Source organism: Silurus meridionalis, chromosome 13 (genome assembly GCF_014805685.1).
Source record: "Silurus meridionalis isolate SWU-2019-XX chromosome 13, ASM1480568v1, whole genome shotgun sequence".
NCBI classification, from domain to species: Eukaryota; Metazoa; Chordata; class Actinopteri; order Siluriformes; family Siluridae; genus Silurus; species Silurus meridionalis.
The window spans coordinates 11,916,271-11,934,850 of NC_060896.1; the positions used below are offsets into that span (position 1 = coordinate 11,916,271).

An 18,580-nucleotide genomic window follows, 5' to 3' on the forward strand; every position below is an offset into this window, starting at 1 on the left:
ACGATGTAATGATTTTATACTTTGATTTTTTAAATATAATATTTATAGTTGTGTCGTTTTTCTTTCATGATCATTTAATTCATTCTTTGCAGGAATGTATCGTAATGACAAGATTTCTAAAGAAAAATGAGATGATTAGTTGCACCACAAGGGGGCGCGATTGTGAAGACTGCGTCCTGTTCATTCATTTTTATTGCGGTTAAAAGAGCGCATTTTGTCCGCGCCTGTGCTGTCTCCTAGATGAATATTTTTTTCTGACCTCGATTAATACTACATATATTTTCTTACACAGCAGGGGTTGTTTTTTGAACCAAGAAAGAGCAGGACAGAGGTGCTTTGGACAGAATGCCTGAAATTTGAACACCAAGAAAAGAAGAACATGGTAAGAGATGCATTATTTACTGAAGCATTTCGAAGTTAGTTATCTGTATAATAATTGAACTGACTACTTTTTGTATTTGAAATCCTACAAATTTTATCTCTTGTATAGCTACGTGGACTTTTATTAAAATTTACTGCAGATCATAGACGCTTCTGAAACTGACCTGAGATGTTAAAATGTTTCCAATTTTAAAGTTTATTATAGATAAATGATGTTTCAAGATTTGCCTGCACTTCAGCATTTAGGATGAGTACAATTGTTGCTTATTATAAATTGTTAACTAGTGCATCTTGTTCTGCACAACAGACCACTGACTGACTGCATCCACATCTGGCATTTACAACCTGTTAAATCTATGTGGTTAATATAAAATAATGAATGATGAATAGGATGAGAATTGTAATTTATTCCCAATATGGTATGTGTCAATACTTTCAGTCATCAGCAATAAAAAAAACAAACAAAAAAACACTGCAATTCCAAATCTGCTTTAATATCATGTACAATCCATAGCGATCACGACAACACAAACATTACAAAAGAAGAAAAGGAACTATTAGAGATAAGAGATAATGAGAGAGAGAGAGAGAGAGAGAGAGAGAGAGAGAGAGAGAACTCTGAAGGGCTACACTGACTGAGGAGAGCTCAGCTGAATGATTGACAGATTAATTCATATCACAGTTTTTCATCAACACACTCGGTCTTCACCACCAATTTCAATCTTTGAATCAAGTTTTTATTCCCCGCACAGCAAGAAATTGCTCTTCTCAGGACAGTTGCTAGTTTAATATTTGTTAATTACATCACAGATGATACATTTACTAACACAACTGTAACTGTTCATATCTAAAATAACCTGAAGTGTTAATGAAGCAACCTGAATGTCATTTTTTTTCCTGACATATCCTTCTCATGAAAAGTGTATAATTAATTAGTGTAGGGAAATATGTCAGAAATGAGTCCGGCCCTAGTCTTGCAGTTTTTTATGTTATAACACAACAGCACAAAATGCACAAATCCACAGAGGTTCTGTTGAATGATTTTTTATTGTCTCATATTTTTTAATACAAAAGACAAGACAAGACAGAGCCAATAGATGACAAGCTGCCAGTGTACATTAATAAGTTCAAATACATTTTCTTTCTTTCTTTCTTTCTTTCTTTCTTTCTTTCTTTCTTTCTTTCTTTCTTTCTTTCTTTCTTTCTTTCTTTCTTTCTTTCTTTCTTTCATTTTCATATAAAATCTTTAAGCCCTTTTGCTTCGCACAACATTATGGGAACATCATGTCTTTAAAAATATACACTGCCGTAAAAGAGTACAAACAGGTCCAAACCACTGTGTTTGATATCTGAAGCTATAGTGGTGACTTTATAATTTTTTCATTTTTCATTCTGCATTTCTAGACTGTGTCTCTTTTGTACAGAAACTTATTTAATATACATAATTAAAAATAAGTAACTCAGGGAAAAGAGAGAGAGAGAGAGATCAGTGCTGTTTCAGAAGGCTACGAGTCAGAACAGTTACATGCACATGATTTATCTACTTGTGCCAGAGGAGACGGACAAGCACAGTTATTGAGCAATTAACACAGGGCTGTGAAATCCTCTTAACAGTATGGGAGACTGCCATTTTCCCCATTGACCATTGAAATCTCTATTTTCAGGGGGATTGATTGGATGGAGGATTGCATTAAGCAGGAAAAAAAGGTTTACAAGAAATTACATGTGATGCCACTAATGGAAATATGGCTATTTAACCAAAACTGACAGATGGATGCATAACATACTGTAGTAAACATAAGCACAGAAACCAAGCCTACATTTTAATTCTCATCCATACTGTTCGCACCCTTTTCCACCCTACCTTTCCACGTTCCTGTTCGCATTTCATTTTGCATCCTAGAAATTAATACTATTCCCCAGAACACATTCACTCAAACCTACACTCTTACACAAGCTTCAAGAAAACATGGCGGAAAACATGAGCTCAGTGTCCAACATCTCCCTGCTGGGCCAGGGAGACTCTGTGTCCAAATCAGTGGAGTATAAGACCGTGTCCGTGTTTTTGGTGGTTCTGGTATGTGGTGTGGGAATTGTCGGCAACATCATGGTGGTCCTGGTGGTTCTTACCACCCGACATATGCGAACACCTACGAACTGCTACCTGGTGAGCCTTGCTGTGGCTGACTTGACAGTGCTGGTGGCAGCGGGGCTGCCTAACATCTCCGAAAGCCTAATGGCTACCTGGGTTTATGGGCAAGCTGGCTGCCTGGGCATTACCTACCTCCAGTACCTGGGCATCAACGTGTCCTCCTGCTCCATCACAGCCTTCACAGTGGAAAGGTAAGCAGGCAGGACCACTAGGTTTTAATTCTTACACTAAAAAAACTAACAAACATGTATGCCATTAAAGGTCTGGAGCTCTACTGTCACTCGCAAATGCCACAGTTAATCAGATCTGCTGTGGTACTTATTTAGTTTTGACAGGTCTCAAATTATTAGCTTTATTTAGTATAAGGTCAGAGCTGGATAAATGCTGGAGTTAAATACATTGTCTTTATTCAGTTAAACATGAAATGTACTGTAATAAGTCAACTGTAAATTAATTTCTATTCACTTAGTCTTCTATTTTTTGCTGTTACAGGTATATAGCCATCTGCCACCCAATGAGAGCTCATACGGTGTGTACGGTCTCCAGGGCCAAACGCATCATCGCAGGCGTATGGGCCTTCACCTGTGTCTACTGCATGCTTTGGCTCTTCCTGGTGGACATCCAAGTAAACAGCGATGGACGTGTCCAGTGTGGCTATCGTGTCTCCCGAGATCTCTACCTGCCCATCTACCTCATTGATTTCACCATTTTTTACGTCATCCCACTTCTGCTAGCTATCGTCTTGTATGGCCTCATTGCACGAATCCTCTACCTAAACCCATTGTCCCACCCACCGGATTCAGGCACCATCACAGCACCAACCCTCAGGAGAAGCTGCAAGGAACCTGCAGATGCAAGCAAAGGAGGTCGCCAAGGACGACCAAAAAGTGTAACCTCTTCTCGGAAGCAGGTGTGTGTGTGTGTGTGTGTGTGTGTGTGTGTGTGTGTGTGTGTGTGTGTGTGTGCATATCTCGTTTACATCTAGACACTAATCCAGTTAATCTGTCACACTTGAGCTGAATGTTTGTGTGAGGGCATGTTGAAATACCGATGCACTGATTCATAGTAAAAATCTGAACAGTAGCTGAAAACACAGTTGTTAGTCAGAGAACAGTAAAGAAAATCTGAAGTCACAATAGCCATTCAGAAAATACAACATTGAGTACAAAAATAGTGAACCTTTATGAATTTTGCGTGCCTGTGACAAATTACTAATTTGTGTGACTCATAATAATGCACACTGTAACCAATCAATGTTAATAATGTATTTGTGTTCTTAGTGTTTTTCTTAGTTATTTTCCAATCATGTTTGTATTTGTGTATGTGCAATTGCACTTTGGGATAAGCTGCTGTATTTGTTGCTTGTGAATTTGACTTGCACTTCAGTACACAGGGTAAAATTGCATGTTTTGCATGCACCATTTCTAAGCATAGGCGAACTAGACGGTTGCCTTGGGCGCAACAAGGTGGTAGTGGGGGGGTACCAGTGAGCTCCCCCCGCTCCACCGCCACCCTCAGCCGAAGAGACGCTTTGACGTGATTATGGCGGAGTTTAAGTCTTTGTGGGCCGCGGGAGATGGAACTTCTCTGATCCCAAACCGCGGGTCGGCTCCATTTACCCACAACAATACAACGCACTTTCAGCAAAATAAAATAGAAAAAAACCCTAAGAACGCTTTAAAACACATTCGGTCACCTTTCAAACCACAGCGTCTTGGAGACACAGTCTCGGTGTTGGGAGTTACCCGGTCTCTCCCCCTCAGTGTTGAAATCTAAACGAGCTCTTGGACGATTTTCTACCAAAAAAAAAAAAAGAAAACTGTTTCTTTTAGCGGAGAAGCGCACAAACCCTGCACAGTACCGTGAGAGCGGCCATCACTATGACGTCATCAAGACTCGACACGAGGCTTGGAGCGAACCGCAAAATGTTTACAAACTGTGTTTATAATGACGTGTTTAGTGTCTGATTTGTCAATATATTTCTAACAAATTGTTTGTGATTTTTTATTTGGAACCAACAGACGAACCTATTGATCATTTGCAGGGTTTGAAAAAGACAAGCATTTTGAAACATTTGCCACCAGGGGGCGCGATTGCAATTGCTTCATTAATTTCTTTTTTTTTCTCGTTTGTATACAACCATACTTCTAAACCCTTTCATTTCCCAATGGGATGTCCTATCTCCTAAAAAAAATAAACACTGCTTTAAACACGATGTAATGATTTTATACTTTGATTTTTTAAATATAATATTTATAGTTGTGTCGTTTTTCTTTCATGATCATTTAATTCATTCTTTGCAGGAATGTATCGTAATGACAAGATTTCTAAAGAAAAATGAGATGATTAGTTGCACCACAAGGGGGCGCGATTGTGAAGACTGCGTCCTGTTCATTCATTTTATTGCGGTTAAAAGAGCGCATTTTGTCCGCGCCTGTGCTGTCTCCTAGATGAATATTTTTTTCTGACCTCGATTAATACTACATATATTTTCTTACACAGCAGGGGTTGTTTTTTGAACCAAGAAAGAGCAGGACAGAGGTGCTTTGGACAGAATGCCTGAAATTTGAACACCAAGAAAAGAAGAACATGGTAAGAGATGCATTATTTACTGAAGCATTTCGAAGTTAGTTATCTGTATAATAATTGAACTGACTACTTTTTGTATTTGAAATCCTACAAATTTTATCTCTTGTATAGCTACGTGGACTTTTATTAAAATTTACTGCAGATCATAGACGCTTCTGAAACTGACCTGAGATGTTAAAATGTTTCCAATTTTAAAGTTTATTATAGATAAATGATGTTTCAAGATTTGCCTGCACTTCAGCATTTAGGATGAGTACAATTGTTGCTTATTATAAATTGTTAACTAGTGCATCTTGTTCTGCACAACAGACCACTGACTGACTGCATCCACATCTGGCATTTACAACCTGTTAAATCTATGTGGTTAATATAAAATAATGAATGATGAATAGGATGAGAATTGTAATTTATTCCCAATATGGTATGTGTCAATACTTTCAGTCATCAGCAATAAAAAAAACAAACAAAAAAACACTGCAATTCCAAATCTGCTTTAATATCATGTACAATCCATAGCGATCACGACAACACAAACATTACAAAAAGAAGAAAAAGGAACTATTAGAGATAAGAGATAATGAGAGAGAAAGAGAGAGAGAGAGAGAGAGAGAGAGAGAGAGAACTCTGAAGGGCTACACTGACTGAGGAGAGCTCAGCTGAATGATTGACAGATTAATTCATATCACAGTTTTTCATCAACACACTCGGTCTTCACCACCAATTTCAATCTTTGAATCAAGTTTTTATTCCCCGCACAGCAAGAAATTGCTCTTCTCAGGACAGTTGCTAGTTTAATATTTGTTAATTACATCACAGATGATACATTTACTAACACAACTGTAACTGTTCATATCTAAAAATAACCTGAAGTGTTAATGAAGCAACCTGAATGTCATTTTTTTTCCTGACATATCCTTCTCATGAAAAGTGTATAATTAATTAGTGTAGGGAAATATGTCAGAAATGAGTCCGGCCCTAGTCTTGCAGTTTTTTATGTTATAACACAACAGCACAAAATGCACAAATCCACAGAGGTTCTGTTGAATGATTTTTTATTGTCTCATATTTTTTAATACAAAAGACAAGACAAGACAGAGCCAATAGATGACAAGCTGCCAGTGTACATTAATAAGTTCAAATACATTTTCTTTCTTTCTTTCTTTCTTTCTTTCTTTCTTTCTTTCTTTCTTTCTTTCTTTCTTTCTTTCTTTCATTTTCATATAAAATCTTTAAGCCCTTTTGCTTCGCACAACATTATGGGAACATCATGTCTTTAAAAATATACACTGCCGTAAAAGAGTACAAACAGGTCCAAACCACTGTGTTTGATATCTGAAGCTATAGTGGTGACTTTATAATTTTTCATTTTCATTCTGCATTTCTAGACTGTGTCTCTTTTGTACAGAAACTTATTTAATATACATAATTAAAAATAAGTAACTCAGGGAAAAGAGAGAGAGAGAGAGATCAGTGCTGTTTCAGAAGGCTACGAGTCAGAACAGTTACATGCACATGATTTATCTACTTGTGCCAGAGGAGACGGACAAGCACAGTTATTGAGCAATTAACACAGGGCTGTGAAATCCTCTTAACAGTATGGGAGACTGCCATTTTCCCCATTGACCATTGAAATCTCTATTTTCAGGGGGATTGATTGGATGGAGGATTGCATTAAGCAGGAAAAAAAGGTTTACAAGAAATTACATGTGATGCCACTAATGGAAATATGGCTATTTAACCAAAACTGACAGATGGATGCATAACATACTGTAGTAAACATAAGCACAGAAACCAAGCCTACATTTTAATTCTCATCCATACTGTTCGCACCCTTTTCCACCCTACCTTTCCACGTTCCTGTTCGCATTTCATTTTGCATCCTAGAAATTAATACTATTCCCAGAACACATTCACTCAAACCTACACTCTTACACAAGCTTCAAGAAAACATGGCGGAAAACATGAGCTCAGTGTCCAACATCTCCTGCTGGGCCAGGAGACTCTGTGTCCAAATCAGTGGAGTATAAGACCGTGTCCGTGTTTTTGGTGGTTCTGGTATGTGGTGTGGGAATTGTCGGCAACATCATGGTGGTCCTGGTGGTTCTTACCACCCGACATATGCGAACACCTACGAACTGCTACCTGGTGAGCCTTGCTGTGGCTGACTTGACAGTGCTGGTGGCAGCGGGGCTGCCTAACATCTCCGAAAGCCTAATGGCTACCTGGGTTTATGGGCAAGCTGGCTGCCTGGGCATTACCTACCTCCAGTACCTGGGCATCAACGTGTCCTCCTGCTCCATCACAGCCTTCACAGTGGAAAGGTAAGCAGGCAGGACCACTAGGTTTTAATTCTTACACTAAAAAAACTAACAAACATGTATGCCATTAAAGGTCTGGAGCTCTACTGTCACTCGCAAATGCCACAGTTAATCAGATCTGCTGTGGTACTTATTTAGTTTTGACAGGTCTCAAATTATTAGCTTTATTTAGTATAAGGTCAGAGCTGGATAAATGCTGGAGTTAAATACATTGTCTTTATTCAGTTAAACATGAAATGTACTGTAATAAGTCAACTGTAAATTAATTTCTATTCACTTAGTCTTCTATTTTTTGCTGTTACAGGTATATAGCCATCTGCCACCCAATGAGAGCTCATACGGTGTGTACGGTCTCCAGGGCCAAACGCATCATCGCAGGCGATGGGCCTTCACCTGTGTCTACTGCATGCTTTGGCTCTTCCTGGTGGACATCCAAGTAAACAGCGATGGACGTGTCCAGTGTGGCTATCGTGTCTCCCGAGATCTCTACCTGCCCATCTACCTCATTGATTTCACCATTTTTTACGTCATCCCACTTCTGCTAGCTATCGTCTTGTATGGCCTCATTGCACGAATCCTCTACCTAAACCCATTGTCCCACCCACCGGATTCAGGCACCATCACAGCACCAACCCTCAGGAGAAGCTGCAAGGAACCTGCAGATGCAAGCAAAGGAGGTCGCCAAGGACGACCAAAAAGTGTAACCTCTTCTCGGAAGCAGGTGTGTGTGTGTGTGTGTGTGTGTGTGTGTGTGTGTGTGTGTGTGTGTGTGTGTGTGTGTGTGTGTGCATATCTCGTTTACATCTAGACACTAATCCAGTTAATCTGTCACACTTGAGCTGAATGTTTGTGTGAGGGCATGTTGAAATACCGATGCACTGATTCATAGTAAAATCTGAACAGTAGCTGAAAACACAGTTGTTAGTCAGAGAACAGTAAAGAAAATCTGAAGTCACAATAGCCATTCAGAAAATACAACATTGAGTACAAAAATAGTGAACCTTTATGAATTTTGCGTGCCTGTGACAAATTACTAATTTGTGTGACTCATAATAATGCACACTGTAACCAATCAATGTTAATAATGTATTTGTGTTCTTAGTGTTTTTCTTAGTTATTTTCCAATCATGTTTGTATTTGTGTATGTGCAATTGCACTTTGGGATAAGCTGCTGTATTTGTTGCTTGTGAATTTGACTTGCACTTCAGTACACAGGGTAAAATTGCATGTTTTGCATGCACCATTTCTAAGCATAGGCGAACTAGACGGTTGCCTTGGGCGCAACAAGGTGGTAGTGGGGGGGTACCAGTGAGCTCCCCCCGCTCCACCGCCACCCTCAGCCATTTCAATTTTTTACCTGTTTTTCTTCTGAAGTTTTTTATATAAAGCATATGTTTACTTACTTGAATTTATGCGATTTTGCAATGATTATTAAATGTGTTCAACCCTTTTTTATGAAAGGTTACAATGATTTGTATGGTGTGGGGGTGGAGCGCTGTGGTGGGAGGGCCGAGACAATAGGAATTGGTAACAATAGGAATCTCACCTCAGGTGTCGAAAAAGCTAGAAATGGCCCTGCGTGTTTTGTGTACAGAGACACGTCACACATAGTACATAATCACCTAATCACAACTGTCTGAACTTATCAGTAATACTTGTCACCCTGTCATATATTTATTTATTTATTAACTTATTTTTAGTGTTTGTGCTTTATTAAACTACCGCTATACTTTTATATTTGGTACACAGTTTTCATGTTGAAGCATGAAAGTGGCATAAACAACAAAACAAAAAAATGTAAGCCTGAACCACAGTTATGTTCGACAATGACAATCATCAGCCAGCGTTTCATACCGTGACATCTATAGCTATGTTAAATTCATTAAGAAAGTATTTTGTCTTTGAACTTGCCTCTGAAAGGGCAAAAACTGGACAACACTTGTCACTTTTTCGAAGTCAGAACATACGTTAGTTTCAATCTCACTATGTGCAGGTGATGAAGGGAAATGCAGGTTTATATATTCCTTGCCTACAAATGTGTATACCATTATTTTGAAAAGTTTCCATATAAATATTCATCACTCTTATAACAACTCAAAAAAGCCATTTTTGTGTGGCTTTAGCAACTTCAGGTCTTCCGAATAATTATCCGAACATAATAAATCATTCTACACATGTACAACCCTTTAGACAATGTTTTGAAACACACACAGGTTTGCACACAGATGATTGAATTTAATTGCTTGCTATTGATAAATGTTTGTAGGAAATGAATGATCTAATAGTCAAAAGAACAGAACACACGAGTGCAGTAGAGATGTAGTTGTAGGAGTTGTTGGCCAGAGCTAACCGATGAGAATACCGAGGTTCAGCCCTCATTAATCTCAGAAGCATTTTCTTTACCTCCCACGCTTGTTTTTTTAATCAAAACAGCAGCATCCTGATAAAGTAATGGCAGACCTTTGCCTGATATGTGGAATAACCTGGATTTCAAGACCCAATCAGCAGTGATAACTGTTTTTTAGTTGACCGCGGAGCTGCAGAGTAGTATGGAAGAATGATAGTATAATATAATAATATAATTTCTAACCTCTAATATTATATGGGTTAAACATTATTGTAGTAGATATTGATCATTGATGTATAGTAACTATGAAATGGGTCACTTTTTGGATCATTTAAATTCTGGATTTAGCCCTGATAACTCTGTCCTCCAGCTGTACTCTGTTACATGAATCTCACAAAAGCACCTCCCTTAATTCCACTACACGTATTACATAAACTCTTTTGAATTGCAACTTATATTTAACCACAAACAGAAATGATTAAAAACCATGATGTGTATAAACATTTTAAAAATACATTTATCAAACAAATATTTGATTATATGTCTGTGCATGTATCTATGCACAGCTTTGACAATGTGTACATAAAGCAGCTAGCAGTGAAGCCCAGTATGTCAGAGCACTATATGTATTGACTTATTAAATCATTATAGATTAACATTTGGGTTACCGATAAAAGGATGATAGTAATTAGTGTAAAAAAACAACCAAGCTTGTGCTTATGCTTAAATCCTTGCATCATATTGTATATAAATTTGCTGTTGATTTTACCATAAGCTGGGATATAAAGGGCATTAGGCACACAAATTAATTTGTGTAAATCTTTTGGATCATATGCATTTTGACTACAGACATATTTTGGAGATAAATTAGAGGCTATTATGGGTATTTCCCAACCATCCATTGGTAAAATCCTTCCCACAGTGAAGGATTTCATGATTTCTCTTACAGGACTTAAGTACAGGCCAATTTCATATCGGACCTAAGCTGTCTGTTTTTACTCCAACCTTTCTGGCTAATATGTCAGATAACAGAAAGAATTCAGCACTTTAAATTTAGCACCCTTTTTCTTTTTTCTTTTTTAGAAACTACTGAGGCAAACTAGTAACTCTCACTTGTAAAATAAGTCTAAGGGCAAGTGTTAAATCTTTCAATACATGACTGTACTTTATATCTCAAGTTTAAAATGACAGCCATTACAGTCAACAGAAAAGGTCTCTGGGGACATGAAAGAATATTTGACAATACAATTCTTATGTAGTTCTGTACTATTTTCAGTTAAAAAACTAAAAGCACTAAAATGAGCCCCATTTCTGAAAAACTGAATCATGATGATTCAGAAATCAATGTACAAATACCTCGGACAAAACATATCCTTTAGGGTGTTCAGTAAAATATCTGATTCACTTAAATATTGGTGGATTATTCCAACACCTGCTGTTCAACTTCAATTATAACTGATTTCCAAGTAAACAAGTTTTCTGTACTTTTTCTTAGTTTACAGTAACAGGCAGCAATTATTGTCCATTGTATCTGTGCATATGCAACAGTTTCTGTAAATAGAAATTGTAGGCTAGAAAACACTGTGGTGTTTCATTGTAAATGCTCATTATTATAATATTCGCAAAGAAACAAAGATGCTATAAATTGCATTTATTTATTCACTAATCTTTTCAATTGTCCATATTATATCATATTAGCTTACAATCATTTTCTCAAGCAAGCACAGCTTACACAGATGCATGTATTTTTCTGTCATCAAATCCTTAATAAGTATCCTTAGTAACCCAAAAAACTTTTCTTAATTTAATATGTTCATAGTAAAAGGTTTAGTGTGGGTATCATGTGATTGTGAGATTTGACAGACAGACAGACAGACAGACACACACACACACACACACACACACACACACACACACACACACACACACACAGCCCTACTCCAAACATTCTCATTCTCAATAAATCTTCAGGCCCAGAGGTGAATTTCAGACTACCTGTCAGTATATTACCAAAATGAAGAGTTACTAGGACTCACACTGATCTTGTGTGGATAGGCGAATCCATATGACATTTTTGTGCTTACTTGGGTGTGTAAGTATTTGTGTGTGCACGTGTGTGTGTGTGTGTGTGTGTGTGTGTGTGTGTGTGTGAGTGCACTCACTTGCTGGTGTGTTGCATAGATCATAGATTAAAGAGGGCTCCACTTGAGAAGAAGATTTGCATAATATGATTTGTGGTGCTCAGTGAAGTACGCTTAATGCTACTGATGAATCTGCTCTCACAGCTTAGGAATAAGTTCTTTCCTCCAACTTGTTTCTTTGTTCTCCCCACTTTACCTTCGCACCTCCAGCCACTTTTTTCATTGCTTAATTATCCCAGGTTCAGTAAACCTTCAGAATACTCACAGAGCTCCAGTGGATGGGCGTAAATTCTAGATTTAAGGGAAGTTATCTGTGCTGTGAATCGAATAATACTATTGTTAAGACAGCGGCTTCCCTTTATTTCACTTAATTGTAAGCAGCAGGCTGTTTTGTGTGTTCCATGTAAAAACCTTGATTCTGGCTGATGAGGAATCACAGTAACCAGAGGTATTTGTAAATGTCACTGCTAGTCACACTCATTATCTGGCACTGTGATAATTAATGGAGCTCCTCCCAATCTCATGCCGCTTCAATTAAAATGTGCTGAGAATTTGTCACGACCGTCGAAGGTCTCGCTCACCAGTTGTCAGTCTGTCTGTGGTGTAGGATGACAAATAGCAATTAGCTTTGCAAGCTCCATTTTATTCACATGTCACTCGAGAGATTTGTAGTGTTTGTTTGGCAATTTCTGTACTTCAGGTTTTTTTTTTTTAAACTTAATTTAATGCAATTAGACCTAAAAAAAAAAAAAAAAGGGAGAATGAGATCTGACAACAAAAGCATTTTATTTGAAAGTGTGTGTGTTGTCCAGAAAAACAAAGAAAATAAGAGGGCAGAGGGAGGCTTCATTCTTTCCTGTAAACAGTAAACTAAAAAGAGGGAATAGTGAAGTCTGATGGTGATTTTATTACAGCCCTCTCTCTGAGGCTATACACTGCCTGTCTACTCTGTCACCATGGTCACAAAGCCTCAGGGTGTATGACAGTGTGCTATTCTCTCACTCCATCCTTTGCTTCCTCATTTGCTCACTCCCTCACTCATTCACTCTCTCCCTTAACCCTCCCTCTGTCACTCACTTTCTCATGCTTTCAATTTATGATGAAAATGTGATCCTAAGGGTCTGTGAGTCTAAAATGACAAATAACATTTAATTTCTCCCACTGTCACTAACTTTCTCAATCCCTCACTTACTCCCTTACTCCCTCCTTCATTTAGCCAGTCATGTCTTCACTCTTTCACTTATTCATTTCCTGCCTTACTTGCCTCATTCACTCAGTTGGGCATAGCATAGAATTAAACAAAATTTGTTTCAACAAGCAGCCATATTTATTTTATAACATATGATGATGATGATGGTTTTAATTTACTTAAAACTATCTACTGTATTTTTTTTTTTGGACAGCCTTGTTAAATGTTCAAAGTGACCTCATGGTCAATAACATAATATCACTTAAAATAAATTATATTCTAATCTTATTATCTAAAATTTTGAGAAAGCAAAAGAGTGGGTATATAACTTTGAATATGAATTCTCCAATTAAAATAAATGTCTAACTAGGTAACAGGCTTGACATCGTTGTTAGTGTTGTTTATATAGTGTTGCTTCATGACATTTATTTTGAGCAGTTTCTATTCGGTTTTTTTTTATGCCAGGTTAGACAAAATACTTTCTCTGGTTTGGAGAACTCTGTTCAGTGAACAGTATAATCATTACTATTACAGCCTTCAACTAACACTGTTATACAGAAGATTTGAATGCTACAAGTGAGTTCATACGGGCATTTTCTAGAGCAAAGGTACCAAAATATTTCCTATAAAGGGCGAAAAATCAACTGATTGATTGAGGGCAGTGGGGCGAATGTAAATGTTACTATCAGTATTACTGCTAATATTATACCACACTGTATTATTATTTTTTTTATTAAGTTGCCAATGTATTTCCTCATTTATGATTTCATAATATTTAGATTAATAAATAAATAGAAAACATTACTCTGTAATCTGCTTAAGTAACACAGTTTGGTATAATGTTACAATTTTGGTAGTAACAGTATACCAAATTGTATTATATAAAAGTTGCCAAGGTTCTCCTCTTTTTGATTACACAATATTAAAAAATATACAAATAGAAAATCTTACTCTAATGCAGTTTTATTTTCAATGTTTTCTAGTTTGTTGAAACTCACAGAACAATGAAAGCATGAACAATTCCATTTATACTACAATACAACTACTTTTAATTTCAATGTACATTTTTGCCGCTTTAAAATAAAACAAAAAATGGTATAATAAACGTTTATTTTCCCATAAATGGCATGAAGGTTTGGGCATCTCTGCTCTAAAGCATCATATGAAAGAATTACCTTAATTCATTTTTCAGCCAAATTACTAGGAATTCTATCCTAATAAGATAAACCCAAGCTTTAATAAGAGCACCTGAGGCTTTCGGATGAGCTCTTGACCTGTATCTGCATGAAATCTTGCACTCGCTCAACTGCCACTTAAATGGCTGATTGGAAAATAGTGTGAATGAGCAATTGTACAGCTGTTCCTATTAAAGTGGTTTTACCACATTGAGCTCAGATATGAGTAGATGTATGAATACTACTATAAAGTTAAACGGTAGTACATATCTGTTTATACAAGAGCAATAAGTACAGTATAATAACATAGAAGAAAGCTGTAACTCTGAATGGACTCTGGCCACGCTGTCACCTGTAAACATAGCAGTATGTGAGCTGCGTGATTATCTGTGACTGTTTGCAATCTCTGTTATCTTTTTATCTTTGTCTGTGCTCTCCACTAAATCTGCTGAAAGGTATTCTGTCCATTTAGTTCTGTTCAATGAATTGAACTGAGAGTGGTCAATGTGTTCATAAAATAGACCCAAAAGCATCTGTAAACAAACTGACACAATAAAAGCGGAGCGACTTAGTTGTGCTCAGTGCTCCGGACACACTTAGTAACAAGCACTGCATCAATCCAAGGGAGTTGCTCAGAGCAAAAGACAGAATAATTTCTCAGTAATAAGAAACTCTTGGCTGATGCAGGAAGGAGAATTAGATGTTTATTATCTTGCTTGACAACCCACGGTTTAAACTTTTGTGCTAAGATATGCTTTTAAAGCTCATAAAACTCCATTAATATTGCCACTTTGCAAATCCACCAAGGTCCACACATTGGGCATAATGAGAAACAGAATGGTACATTGCATTTTCTTTGTATTTTTACCCTGGGTGGTGCAGCTATACTTAGCTTAAGCACTTGAAGGTCTAAAGTGGTCCATAATCAGCTGTACAAACTGTGACGAATAACTCATAAAAACTGTATTACAAAACACTCTTGCCACTGCATATTTTTTTCTGGGTCGCATATAGTCTCGGAGTCATCATCAGCATACCCATACTGTGTCATCTCAACTCTCCACAGGTCACCAAGATGCTTGCTGTGGTGGTGATCCTTTTTGCACTGCTGTGGATGCCATACAGAACGCTGGTGCTAATCAACTCCTTTGTCAGCATGCCATACCTGGACGCCTGGTTCCTGCTTTTCTGCAGGACGTGCATCTATGCCAACAGTGCTATCAATCCTGTAGTGTACAACCTAATGTCTCAGAAGTTCCGCTCTGCATTTCGTGGTCTGTACCGGTGCCAGCAGCCGGCCAGTCACCAGCGTAGCCTGTCCTTACTCCAGACCAGCTACACTGTAGCGAGAGACCCTCGAAGCACTCACATCAGCAATGGTACCAAAGAAACTGTGAAGGGAATCAGCTGTGACACTGCCAACCAGGAACCTAGCAAAGAAAGCCCCCTGGCTAAAAAGAAAGACGCTACAAAAAATACTGATATTGACAATAATGGCATGGATAAGCTGCAAGAAAAGACAGATGAAACTGACAAAGTCCAGAATCGAGGTGATACTGCAATCCTTGCCACTGAAACTGAAATAAAAGGAATTGTGAAAGAAGATAATGATCCTGGCTTGGAGAAAAAGATTGATAGCCAACACACTGTTATTAGAAAGGATGTGGAAAATTTTTATAATATTAACAGTGATATGACTCTAGACATTACCCGCTCTAATGCAGAGATAGCTGTGCCAGCCTCTGATGAGATTGGCCATGCTAAGAAAAATGCTACGGAATTGATGCATAGCACGTTGTAATCCCTTCAGATCTGAAAGGGAAATTTGTAGGGGTTAGAGTTGTATAGTTTATTGTCCTGAATTGAAAAAGCTATTGCTTGTTGTTAAAAGGACAGCCAAAAAATTCCATTTCAGACAGGATCCAAAATATCTTGTCTTTGCATGTGCTGATGAGACAGTTTGCGTCGCAAAGACTTGGACCCTATCACTGCATCAATTTTTCTGGACAACACCATCTTTGCGTCGGCTTTTGGAGTTTTGATGTGTTCTTTTCATTTGAGTTACATTAAAACATATGCCCTTTCTTTGTGTATGGAGAAGCAGAAAGTAATGAATCCAGCTAAGTGAGTACATAACCCACTTCTGAATGAAACAGAATGGGTCACACAGCAACTGCTACAAGACACTTTTATCTGATAACATGGCCTGGAGCATCAGGTCAGCACTAACATACATCCGTGTTATCCGTTCAGCTAACACGAGGCATTTAAAGGCTGGCTCTGTGCCACTGAAAGAACAGAGAGCATGGCTAGGGGAACTGACTTGTAATGCATCAACATTTGTTCCACCTAAAAGCTTTAGGAATGACGATTTACATCTATTTCATCTGCCAACGTGCTCAGAAGCATTGAGTCCTCTGGGTGGCTTTTGAGTAATGAATGCAGATTAAGTCAGAAAGACAGAGAATCAGACATCAATTTACAGACCCATCTACTTATCCATTTATTTATATAAAGGGAGTCCACAACACACTTTAGGACAACTATTGTGTTCTGCTGAAACAAATGAAGATGTATATCCTTTGTGTCTCTGTGAACAAAACAAATCTTATTCTGATGTGTCCTGATACTGAAAAGATTTGTAAGCACTTCTTTTGTGTACCCAGTGCCAAAATATTTATTTAAATGTTTTACATCTATGTAGAAAGCAGCCATTAATATGATTTCCAGTCCTAAACGGTAATTTTTATGATGCTATAATGACTTAAGCACCATCATGCTTTAATGTGCATTTTACAGTTGTTCTTTTTCAAAAGCAATCTGTTCCCTGGTGTAAATGCTTTATTGTAAAGCCTGTTGTTTATGCCTCTCTTGTGCTGTTTCCCTAAAAGGAGAGATTATGATAAGATCTTGAAATTGTTTGTGGCTGGTTTTGTGGCTTATTAAACTAATTTTAGCTGTGCCACATTTAGAGCTCTGCCTGAAAGTCGGAATTTTCATTTATCTCATCAGGCATCTTGTTAGAAGAGCCAGCACCGTTCTGCTTGTTGCCGTTTTAGTGCTCGAGCTATTATTTCTGTACTGTCACATTTCATTTGATAAGCATTGAATGAAGCCAGTACCAGTGTAAAGAGGCTCATTTCAGAGTGCTAAAGTGGAAAGGGGGTTATACCGATGTGTTTGCCACACACACACACACACACACACACACACACACACACACACTCTCTGCTGTTTTTCTGATTTTAATTGCATTGGTGACAGCGATGGAAAAACAAATTGTTTTCTTTTAAGGATGGAGAAAATGCATGGCTTTCGCTGAGGAACCGTATTAGCTAAAGTGAATTTGGTGTCACAGCAGAAAACCCACAAGGGAAGATGTAACGCCTTTGGTGTGCTGCTTGTAAAAGCATTTTTTTTTAAATCCACTTGATATTTGCACAGTTCTCAATGTTAACTTACTGGAATCAGAGCTTAATGTATGTGTGAGTTCTGTGAGCCACCAAGCCTGTGTTAATTTCTACATGCAGAATATATTATTATTATTATTAATTGTTATTATTATTATTATTATTAATTATTATTATTATTGTGATCACACCTATCTTTTGCTGTATATGATGAATAAAGCTGAATAGATAAATGCATGGAAAATCTTAAATAGTTCATTTATTTTTAGTAAAATGTATTATGAATATGAAATATAGATCGATTTTAATTTTTTATCTATTAGCATTTACATGAAACTAATAGTGGTTTTCTTGTTTCGGGGGGTGTACTGGAGTATGTTTAGGAGTGTTTGAGGTGATTAATTTTATTTATAATAAAAAACACAAAACACAATCTGGCATACCTGAAGAAATGTCAGCAGTGGGTATAAAAAACTATGGGTTCATTTTTATGCCTGAATGAAGCCGTTAGAATTTGCTAATCAGAATCAAAAAGTCAAAATGACAAGTATTCTTACATTAGAATATAAAAGTGCTGTATATATTTACCTTGGGGTTAATTGGTTAATCCTAAAAGGATGCGATCAGAATTATAGGTAGTGAGGTGTAATGAGGAGTTAATAATGCACGTACGCACATCACTCCTATTAGATGCTTATTTGAATGATTGCTTCTCTATATATTCTATTAGTGTTCCTTTTTGGTTTATCAAATTACCCCTTGCCTTTATGCAAAATAATTGTTTAGTAGAGAATAAAACCCTACACTTTTTCTTTCTTTAGAGTGCATTTTTGATCCGAGAGAAAAATAATTATTTTGCACCAACATTAATATATAGA

At 37.3% G+C, this 18,580-nt stretch overlaps 1 protein-coding gene across 1 annotated transcript; it reads left to right on the forward strand.

The window, feature by feature from the left end:
* Positions 1–148: 148 nt before the first annotated feature.
* Positions 149–17,922, forward strand: trhr2 (thyrotropin releasing hormone receptor 2). The gene is made up of 5 exons (XM_046864113.1): positions 149–382; positions 2,046–2,724; positions 3,026–3,443; positions 5,036–5,125; positions 15,359–17,922. The coding sequence occupies exons 2-5, from the start codon at positions 2,351–2,353 to the stop codon at positions 16,091–16,093; spliced, it is 1,617 nt and encodes a 538-aa protein (XP_046720069.1). The 5' UTR covers positions 149–382; positions 2,046–2,350; the 3' UTR covers positions 16,094–17,922.
* Positions 17,923–18,580: the final 658 nt, after the last annotated feature.